At 34.0% G+C, this 11,412-nt stretch overlaps 2 protein-coding genes across 2 annotated transcripts; both read left to right on the forward strand.

Moving 5' to 3' along the window:
* The first annotated feature begins 4,439 nt into the window (after positions 1-4,439).
* Positions 4,440-5,744, forward strand: LOC130957924 (non-specific lipid transfer protein GPI-anchored 31-like). The gene is made up of 3 exons (XM_057884782.1): positions 4,440-4,804; positions 4,896-4,925; positions 5,337-5,744. The coding sequence occupies exons 1-3, from the start codon at positions 4,450-4,452 to the stop codon at positions 5,543-5,545; spliced, it is 594 nt and encodes a 197-aa protein (XP_057740765.1). The 5' UTR covers positions 4,440-4,449; the 3' UTR covers positions 5,546-5,744.
* A 5,089-nt stretch (positions 5,745-10,833) lies between these two features.
* Positions 10,834-11,410, forward strand: LOC130956017 (chaperone protein dnaJ 20, chloroplastic-like). Its single transcript, XM_057883040.1, has one exon. The coding sequence runs from the start codon at positions 10,834-10,836 to the stop codon at positions 11,308-11,310; it is 477 nt and encodes a 158-aa protein (XP_057739023.1). The 3' UTR covers positions 11,311-11,410.
* Positions 11,411-11,412: the final 2 nt, after the last annotated feature.

Raw genomic sequence — 11,412 nt, forward strand, 5'->3', positions numbered from 1 at the left:
TCTTTAAGTGACAAGAACATACTAAAATGATTTAGGGATAGGTCTCTGGGAGGAATTTAGAACTATATTTGCTTGTGCAAAGTTGTTATGACATAATTATTGGTTTGGAACTCTATTTTTATTGTGCTAGGTTGTTAGTATTTATAACGTTGTAATTAGGATTTTTTAGTATGGAATATGTAATTTAGGAACATGTGTAGGCTAGAAACATAGAAGTAAGGACTTAAGTAGAAGTAGTTGTAAGTTAGATAGAAATATTTGCTTAACGTCTAATTTACTGTTATCATGTTAAGTTGATCTAATTACTAAACCAAAATAAAGAGTAAGAATTCAGTAAAACAAAAATTTATGATCATCTCTTTATAAGGCTGAATTTTTTTTTATTCTTCAGAGGTCTCACCTTCTACTGCCTCGACGAGTGAGTCATACCCTTTCTCTACCAGACGCCACCGTCCCGTATCTGGCTGAGGCCGGATTCGGTGACATGGTGCCCCTCGGGGACTTCACCTTTGACAATTCCCTGATTTCGGCACTCGTTGAGCGATGGCGTCCGAAGACGCACACGTTTCATCTCCCTTGGGGTGAGGTCACTATCACCCTGTAGGACGTGGCGTACCATCTAGGCCTATGCGCACACGGTAACCCCGTTGGGGGATGCCTCCGTGACTTCGGTAGATGGTACCACACGGAGACGTGGGTATTGGTGGAGCAATTACTGGGTGCGAGGCCTCCCGTGGCAGCACAGCAGGCTGCGCAGAGGATGGAGTCCTTCACGCTCAAGCTTGTGTGGCTGCGGGATCGTGTCTGCCAAATGCCCAAGACAGACGACCCGGAGACCCTTTGACAATACGCTAGGTGCTATATTATGTTACTGATCGGAGGGTATCTTATAACTGACAAGTCCAACAACCTGGTTCACATACGTTGGCTATTTCTTCTCCGGGACTGCAGGGAGTGTAGGGCATTTTCGTGGGTTTCAGCTGTGCTGGCCTGGACGTACCTGTCACTTTGTTAGGCGACACAGCGAGGCGTCACGGACATCGCCGGTTGCATGGTGGCTCGCCTATCACAATGAGTGACACGCATCTTCGGAATTCCTTCTCTGTTCTTCTCAATGGGGGCCAAGACTCTCTGAGAGAAGCAGTGTCCAGCCGCCAATTTTGACTGCGCCTCCCTGCCCTTTGTGACAAACAACTTTGGCAGTCTTTCGTACGTGATGCGCACAATGGCTGAGATCAGCAAGTACTGTGTCCCCTTCAACACTGCATTGATGCACTCGGACAGATTTGTGGTCATATGACCAAACTGCCGCCCGCTGTCGTAATGTTGTAGCCAAAACTTCTTTCTGAAACGACCTGCCTAGTCCGCCATAGTCGGGGAGACTCCTCTCAAGGCATCCATGTACCACTCATACCCAGCCTTGCTTGGACTGTAGGAAGCGTTTATGAGGTATCTCTTGCTCTCGACTGACTTGAACCGAGTCATGAAATTCGTAGCCATGTGTCTCATGCAGTAAGCATGGAAGACTCTTGGGGGATGCCAACCGCTATCATCAGAGCTTAGCACGGCCTTGATGGCCTGGGATTTGTCGGAGATAACCAGCAAGCCGTCTTGTGGGGTGACGTGGTGTCTCTGATTAGTAAGGAAGAACGACCATGACTCGGTGCTCTCGGACTCGACAATGGCAAAAGCAATAGGCAGGATGTTGCTGTTTCCGTCTTGTGCCACCGCAATGAGCAACACTCCCCCATACCTGCCATACAGATGCATGCCATCTACAAATACAAACGGCTTGCAATGCTTGAAGGCCTCGACACATGACAGAAAAGCCCAAAAAATTTTGTCGAACATACTGCAGTCGCGTACCAGGAGGTAAACATCGTAGAACGGTTTGACACGTAGGTCACAAATGGTCCCAAGAAAACAGCTCTGTAGTGCATGAAGCAGCTTGGGGACTTTGTTGTACGACTATTTCCAATCCCCGTATATTTGTGCAATTGCCTTCTGCTTTGCCATCCACACATTTCTGTAGGATGGTTTGAAGTGATAGCTTGTCTGGATTTGCACCTTGCAAAACCGAAATACTCACAGAGGGGTTGGACTGAATCAACGACAGTATGACCCTACATATCAGACTGTTGTCTAACTGACGATGGTCTTGAGACATGGTGGGTGCTACACAACTGTGCGCTCCACCAACCCTCCAAACCTCCCTGAACACAACAAAATAGTATTACTTATCGAATATTTCAAACCTACTTAATATATCATACAGAAGTACCGAAAAGCACAATTAAAGTTGAACTTACCAGTATCCAAGGTTCTGCCGAAGTGCCACACGGAGGCTCCATTGACACCCATTGTCAGTTTGACGGCACTGCACATGGTACTTTAACCGGTCCGATTCGATCACCCGGTACTCCGCACTCCTGCGAATACTGTAGTTCTTCACACCCTAAAGCACTGCCTCTTGGCTTCTGAACCTGTGGCCGACTCGAAACTCTACCCCGCCGTCTAGGTTGTAATCCTCTTCACCCGTGTCAGAAAATGGAGTTCTCTCATGCATAGCGTCCAGATCCAGACTGTGATAGTGACTTGGCACTGCCGATAACGCCGAAATTAGGTGGGGAGGAGGCAGGACATGGCGCGCCACAGTCTGGGCAGGTGTCTCTGGAACAAACTCATCCTCTCCCCACCATCGGATGAATCATTGTCTGCACTATCTGCCACGTAATAATCGTCTGACTCCTCACCCTCCTTTGCCTCATCCACTGGAATGACGACATGAATGGGCGGTGGTGCGAGAGGTTAGTCGTCTTGTACATAGGTCGAGTGTACGGAACCACCGTGGCCACTATGTCCCACCTCGGCAGAAAGCTCCATTACCTGCTCCATCATGATCCTCCCATGTATGTCGAACATCAGTTGCACATGCTCGCCCTCTTGACGTTGGAATAGTCGAAACCGGAAGACTCCGTTACCCATGGGTGCCAACAACCTATACGATACCCTTCCGATCTCCCTCACTTCTGTACCACCGAGCATGCTCAATATCGAACTCTTCAAATCCGACAACGTATTCACACGCTGAGTACAAAACAATATTAGATCCTCACACTCAAATGTCACCCCGTTGTCGCTATTTTTCATACGACAATTGGGATAAACAAACACAACTATGTGTAGATTGTTACTGGCCATTAATGCCTTGTTTTTGTGAGAAAAACAAAACAAGAAAAGGATAAGAAATGTTTGTGAAGAATATCAAGGGTTACACATCATTTTATAACTGCTACCAATTTATTTTCTTCTATTTCGTTTATAGTGTAAACGAGATGATATCTCATGTATCTCATTTACCGTGTAAACGAGATATACACGAGTCATGCTGATGGGTCTTATCTCGTTTACACTGTAAACGAGATAAAAAAAAAATTTAAATCGGTAAATATTTTTTAAATTATTTATTTTGATAAAAATTACATTTATTTTATTTATTAAAAAAACTAAACATGAAACATCCACAAGACCCCCAACAAAAATTAAAATAAAATATAAATCAATTTACAACAATATAAAGTGGTTATTTTAGTTATTTTATTGAATTTATTCTAATGACTTTATCTTTTTTAATTTATTTATTTTATGCACTTTCTTTAAGAATAGCGTAATTTAATTTTATGGTGACTCCTATATTCTCTTTTTAATATATAAATAAAAATTACGTACTTTTTCAAAAGAGAAAAAAACTATAAAAAACTGAATATCAAACAAAATATTTCAATTTAAAAATATAATTTCGATGGATTTATAAATTTTTTCGCTCAACTGTTATTTTATCTCTATATCTTTTCTATCTTATTTTTTTAATAAATCATTCTCTTATAATTTTTAAATTTTAAATTTATTAACACCAAAACATAAATTAAAAATCTAAAGTTCCTGCACAATAAAATAAAATGAAGTTTAACAAACTTATGCTATTCATAATTTTTGAATAATAATATAAAAGTCATTAAATTTGTTAGAGCGTTCATATTTTAAAAATGTTATCTCATATTAATTTTATTGAATAATATGTATATCTAAGAGATTATATTTTAAATAAAAAACTTAAAAAGAGAGAAAAAAAAAAAGAAATCTAATTGGTTTTAATAAGCTCTACTGTGTTGAGCGCATTAGTTTTTTTTTAAAAAAAAAAATTGGTAAATAAAGATTTGATAGAAAGGCACAAAATCTCCGTAATGATAATATAACTTAAATTCGTAAAAAATAAAATTTGATTTTGAAAATAAGATCAGTATGAAATTTGAAATCTGAATCTATCAAATTCAAATTAGTGGCTAACAACGCTGGCATGATGACACGTATTCCATGTATGGTTGCAGAACCCTTTAAATACGTGACCTTCTCTCTCTTTTTCACAGTCATCACTCATCACTACCACCAATGGCAGCCAAGCTTTCACTTTCGTTCATCATTCTGTGTGTTGTTGGTGCCGTCATGTGTGGCGGCGTTGGCATTTGTGACGGCGCTCGTTCACCGCCACCTTCCGTGGACTGTTCGAACTTGGTGCTAACAATGGCGGATTGTTTGTCATTCGTCACGAATGGGAGTACCGCAACGAAGCCAGAAGGAACATGCTGCTCTGGATTGAAGACTGTACTCAAAACTGCACCAGACTGTCTCTGTGAGGCTCTCAAAAGTAGCGTTCAGTTTGGTGTCGTCTTGAATGTCACCAAGGCCTTAGCTCTTCCTTCTGCTTGCGGTCTCTCTGATTCTTCTGCCACTGACTACTGTGGATGTAAATTCTGGACTCGTAATTATTTATTTACTATTAATATTAATATTTAGATTAATTATGGTAACGTGGTTATGGTGTTTTTGTTTTGCAGTGAGTGGAGCGCCTGCTGCTTCTCCTGGAGGTTTCTCTTTTGCTTCGTTTTGTTATTATGTGACACGTTATATTTTGTCATGTTTCTGCAACTTTCTCATATCAATCTTAATAGTAATACTTTACTTTATGTCATGTATAAAATCTTGCTTATATTGGATTTTCACTTCTTCTCTGTTGTTGCTAGCTGTTAATCATAATTCATATAGAGATATATTCCTTTAGTGCAATACAGATAGACATTATTATTATTGTCTACCTAACACAATTTAAAGAAGAATTATCAATAATTTACTCCGTCTTTTATGGGATTTTGTAGTTTATCATTATCTTCTTCTTTTTTTTTTTTTTTAATTTTGATTAATATGATATGAGTGGTTTAGAATGTTACTTTTGATCCTTTAAATAATTGTAATTTGAATGAGTTTTATTTATTCCGTAGGTGGAAGGATTTCTCCAGTTAGTTCTCCAAGTCCAGCGTCTGGTAGTGAAGCAACAGCACCAAGTTGGAATAATAATGGTCCAATAAATGAGGTATCTCCAAGATTAGCACCATCATCACCATCTCAAGGGAAGAGCTCAGCATCAACTATTTTACCTTCATCACTCTTTCTTCCCTTATTATTGCTACCTCTCTTCTCTCTGTTTTGAATCATTCATTGTTTCATTTTTTAGATTTAGTCTAATTAGTTAGTTAGTTAGTTAGGTACTTTAAGAGGGACTATATGATGTACATGTTTTCTGGTTGATTTATGAGTTTTTACTTTACCATTATATTGGATCTCATCTATGCTTGTCTATTTTTTTTTGAAAATAATGTTTTTGCCATGTGTGGGCCTCTGGGTTAATTCACCATACACATAGAATCGGCCTTTTTAAATGTTTAGGATAAAACCAAATTGTTTATTGGGCTTATCTGTGATCTCTTCTACTGGACCACTTGCATGGGGGCCCAAAAGGAGAAGATACTTGTATATGTCATGCTCTCATTATATTCTTATCTACTAGAATATTAGTTCCAAATCATTTGTTCAAAAAATAAAATAATTTCTCCCATTTCTAATTGATTAGAAATGATCGATGATCTAGATTCTAGATGCATATTCAGAGTTAGAAAATGGAGTATCGCAGAGACATGATCGATGTTTGGCGCAATGGCATTACAACTTGGGGCCGAAACATAGAGTGATTCCAAATCACAATTATCCAAAAATTAAAGGGTCCTTTGACAGTTTGACTAGTTGCTCCATTTTGTTTTTACTACTGTTCATTTTTAATTGACAAATATATGCCGCTAATTTTATTCCTTTAAATTTATTTCACTTCCTTATTATTAATTTGCTTTTCAAGGTATAGTAGTAAAGCCATCGTGTGGGATCAAGTGTAACACTTTAATTAAACTCAACTTGGGGAACATAATTTTTCTCACTGGTTATAGTCTTATAGATAACTACATACCTCTCCAAATTTAGCACAAAGTTCACAATAAAAGAAGTTAACTAATATTACCTATTTAAAAGTTAGTTCCTATATTTCGTTTCAATTGCTCTGCTAGTACATCCTGGGCTGCAAATGTTTGTTTTATTGTTTTTTTTATATCTTCAGTTTTTAAATGTTTATGGAGACATGAACTAAAATAATCCCAAAAGTGGCAAATGGTTTCAAATGGTTAGGAGCATAAATATATATCTCGATAATCCTGGCAATTCTATACACATTATTATCCAGCTGGATTTGTCTAAAATTAAAGGTTGGCTCTAAAGTTTACTGTGTGTCCTTTCTACAACATACAAGAACATTTTCTTAGGGAACCATGTCTAACAATATGCATCTGAATATTTTTATCGTCTTCTTTTTCTGGATATTTATATACATTATTATAAAATGAATATCATCATGACTTGTTACTATTAGCAGATTAGTGTTTGTCATTGATTTTTGTCCATGATAAAATGCTGAAGAATGATACTATCACTAACTCCAAAATGTTATGCATGGTTTTTATGGTCAATAATTAAACTATATATATGTAGATCTTGTGGCCTCTAGGTTACTATACATATTATGTAATTTCACCAACCAAAGGGTCCAGGTTATATATATTATATATATAAGGTCTTGGGAAGAAACGTAACGCTTACTTAGGGTCAGTACAGGGTAGGTCTTTGCAAGTTGCAAGAATAATGTTTTCTAATATATGAAGTTGTTTGTTAGTTGTTACACTTACCATGTGGGTTGTGCCATCTAGATGCATCTTCAAAATACCCTCTAGAAATGTTGAAAAAAAGTTACAAAAGTTAACCATGCTTTTGACGTGAAGAGAAATTCTTACACCATCTGACGATAACATGATATCACTAAAAGTTGAACACTATTTATAGATTAAGAAAAATGATGAATGTTAGATTATCATTAGAATTTATTATTTTTAACTACTAATTAATTATTAATATTTAAAAATATGAGTTAAAATATATTGGTAGATTATTAGACTAAAAAATTAGGTTAATAACTAAAAATAATAAATTCTAATTACGGATGTGGCAATGGAGTAGAATGGGGTGGGAATGTCTTTCTACTCTCTATTTCTGTTGTCAAATTTGTTCTCTTTTTTCTGTTTCTGCCTCTAATCTATGTCGTTGGGAATATTGCCTCATTTTCATTCTCCGTGAGGTCCTATTTCCTGTGTGGAGCCTCATTCCTCATCTCTCTAATAGTTCTGATTAATCGTTAATTTTTATAGGAGTAGAGCTACAAATATTCATTTATAGGACGAGGTAAGAAACACAACAGCAGAGAGGAGAATGAACACGAAGCAGAACGAGGTATAATTATAGATAGGAGAACAACGCACTCTCAAAGAGAAGAAAGAACGTTGTAAACAGAGAGAACAGCGCAGTAAAAGTTGACGGCGCAGTGAGGGACGACAACATGGTGACTGGTAAGGGGTGATGGTGCAATGAGAAGGAAGAGCGGTAAAGAGGTGGTTGGATAAAATATGGAAAACATTAACTAAAAATCTCTGAATTAAAGAAGGGTTATCCAAATGAGAATTAAAAATTTATAATTTTTTTCTGTATACATGACATGTGAAATGACTAAAAAATATATATAAAAAATTAATTATTAATGACAATTAAATAAATTTTTAAATTTTGAGAATTAGCGGATATGAGGTGGAACTCTCTGCTCAAGTCCCCATGCCTGCCTTGAAAGAACCCCTTGGATCCTCAACCATGCAACTATGCGAGAAAAATCCCCCGCCCCTGCATTTGGAGAGTTTTATCATCCCTAATTTTACTAACTTTTTAATATTTCTCAAAACAAAAAACATAAAATGATTTTGATAATATATATAAATTTATATCTCTAAATAAATAAATATATAATAAATAATTATTGTAATTAAATTAAAAATTATTGTTAGCATAAGAATCACTAATGATACCATCATCATATATGAAATTTATGTTTGAGCCCATAAGCATGAACGATGATTAGTGATTACTGTTTCATTTCTCTTTCTGTGTGTTCTAGATGCAATTAGAGTTGCCATTCCATATTTGCATATATTCCAAATAGACATAAAATTATTGAATTCATTATTCGAGAAGAATATAATTGTCACACCAAAATCACACGGTTGATAATACAATGACTTGAAGACGTTGACTATAAATACTACTGTCTCTAGATGCATGCCGGCTGATGACGACGCATTATATAGATGATACTTTTTCGTTTCTTTACGTAATTCAGTAATGAATGTGATTCTAGATGCAATTAGAGAAATGGCCACTTAACTAATTCATTCTTAGCCTTGTGAGAGCAGGTGTGGTATATCAAATTCCAATCGACAATTGATTTTTCCAGAAGAATTGTCACATCGCAACCAAAAATGGTACAATTATGACTACTTAATTACTTGTTTCTTGGGTAAGGATAACACGTGCAAATACAATGACTAAAGAGGCTAGCTTGCAAAGAATCACGTCACACAAATTAAATCTCTATTTTTTCTCTCTTAAAATTTGCAAATTTTTTTAAAATATTTTTAATATTTAATTTTATTCAATTTTATTCTTAATATTTTTAATTTATATCAAAATTATTTTCAAACATTAACTTGATTTAAAATATTAAAAATGACTTTAATATATATAAAAATATTAAAAACAAAATCAAATAAATTGAAAATGTTAGAAATAAAATTAATTAAAATTAAATATTAGAAATATTTTTTTAAAAAAATCATAAATATTAAAAATAAAAATTATACTTTATCCATATTTATTATAATAGAATAAGGTATGCCATGTGATGAGCAAATAAAATGTCTTTTCTCCAATTCCTTAATTATTTGAAGCTGCAATAATCAATTTCGGTTGGTTAATTTATAATCAATTTGATTATAAAAATATTATTTGTACATTAAAATTAGCCATTAAAATCAATTACTAATTATATTTGTATATAAATACATGTGTAATTTAATTTATTTTTAATGTATATTTATATTTTATACTAGTAACTAATTATGATATACACGTAGCATACATAGTCGATTTGATTAAGTGTTGGGGTTTGAATTTATCCTTGTATATACAGTAATTTATTGATCTACAATAAATTTTTAAATGTAACTCAAATTTATGATAGATTAATTTTTTCCTATCATATGAAAAATAGGAAAATCTAAAAAAAAGTAAAATATATTTTTTATCCTTAAAATGTGATAAAAAAATTTAAAAATATTCTTAAATTTTATTTTATTTTAATTTTGTTCTAAAAATTATTTATTTGTATTAAATATATTTTTGAGTCCTGACTACTAAGGTGTGTTTGGTTTGTATTTTTATTTTTAATATTTTCTATTTTTTGAATTTTATAAAAAAAGTAAAAGTAGGAGGTAAAAATATAAAATAGAATTTTATTGTTTTCACTTTTTTTTTACAAAATTTAAAAAATATTAAAAATAATAAAAAATACAAACTAAATACACCTTAAAATTTTAAAATATTTAAAATTATACATGAAGATTATATTTAATTTATTTGTATTTGTCTTCAGTTCCACAAATTCCCCATCCACCTCAATCTCAATCAATATATTGCGTGTGAAAAGAATAATAGAATCCACCAATCAAGAGATATAAAAATCGTCATGTCATAACTCATAAGTAAATATCCCCTACACACACCATGACACCAACATATATATGGCGTGGCTGATACTTTATAATCGGCTCTTAGCTTAGCCTTATGCCAATTCGGAAACATGACAAGATAAACATCTAGATTGTAACCAGTAACCCTAAACAAACCGTGTAGCCTTTGAACACTTCAATATATATTAGGAAAGTAGGAGGAGCCAATAAAATATTTGTATAATGTATATAAATTTTTAAGTGTATTATACACTAATATTTAAATAATTTTTAACTGTTAATTTAATTATAAAAAATATATAAAATATATATAATTAAAATTCATAATTAAAATTTATTAAAAGATTAGTGTATTATTTTATTTAAATTTTTTTTATATATATATTATTTATATATTAAAATTAACTATTAAAATCTGTTATATATATATAAATATATATAATTTAATTTATTTTTAATGTATATATAGTAATGATTAAATTTATAATATCTAAAAGTTAGTCTTTATATGCTAAAAAAATAAATATTTAATTTAAAAATATAAAAAAATGAATTTTAAATATTATTATAAATAAATTAGACAAAAATTAAATATCAAATAAAAAGTTCGGTGGTACAGTGAGAAAGTTCCGATGTGATTCGTTCAAGACTATACTATATATATACTTGGCACCTCCTTGTTCCTTTAACTTAATCACACTAAGAAAGTTCGAAAACTAAAGCACCTCTATATATATTTGCAACCTCATCGGCATTCATAAGAGCAAGAATAATGGAGGTGTTATCGATGAGCAGTTTAAAAACACTACCTAACCAGTGGTGTGGAGTCCCAGAGCGAAAAAGAGGGGTGGTTTCATGCAGAGCGACAACGGTAGCAAATAGCAACACTAACTTGTACAAGGTGCTGTCACTGAGTCCCAAGAGTGCAACAATGGATGATATCAAGAGAGCATACAGATCAATGGCTCTAAGGTACCACCCTGACGTCTGCCATGACCCTTCCAAGAAAGATGAATCCACAAGGCTCTTCGTGCAGCTCAATCAAGCTTATGAGACCTTGTCTAATCCCACCCTCAAACAAGAGTACGATCATCAATTAGGTTTGATAACCGCTCATGATGAAAGCTCCAGAAAGAGGTGGAAGGAGCAACTTGCTGAGTTGAAGACAAGGTCCCATAGAAAACAGGGATCATGGGGTAGTAGAATGAGGGCCCAAAACATTATCATCATGATGAACAACCACAACTAGTACCACTTTATTAAATTTACATATATTATGCGTGCAATTACATCTACTTTTTTGGATGATTATTCAGACGGTGAATGAAAATATTAGTTATTTTTGATGATG

Source organism: Arachis stenosperma, chromosome 10, assembly GCF_014773155.1.
Source record: "Arachis stenosperma cultivar V10309 chromosome 10, arast.V10309.gnm1.PFL2, whole genome shotgun sequence".
Lineage (NCBI taxonomy): Eukaryota > Viridiplantae > Streptophyta > Magnoliopsida > Fabales > Fabaceae > Arachis > Arachis stenosperma.

Excerpts from the sequence above, each read along its gene's own strand:
- LOC130957924 (XM_057884782.1), top strand. The coding sequence starts at position 4,450 with ATGGCAGCCAAGCTTTCACTTTCGTTCATCATTCTGTGTGTTGTTGGT. Across the intron at positions 4,805-4,895 it reads TGCCACTGACTACTGTGGAT|TGAGTGGAGCGCCTGCTGCT; the intron begins GTAAATTCTGGA and ends TTTGTTTTGCAG. Across the intron at positions 4,926-5,336 it reads GCCTGCTGCTTCTCCTGGAG|GTGGAAGGATTTCTCCAGTT; the intron begins GTTTCTCTTTTG and ends TTTATTCCGTAG.
- LOC130956017 (XM_057883040.1), top strand. The coding sequence starts at position 10,834 with ATGGAGGTGTTATCGATGAGCAGTTTAAAAACACTACCTAACCAGTGG.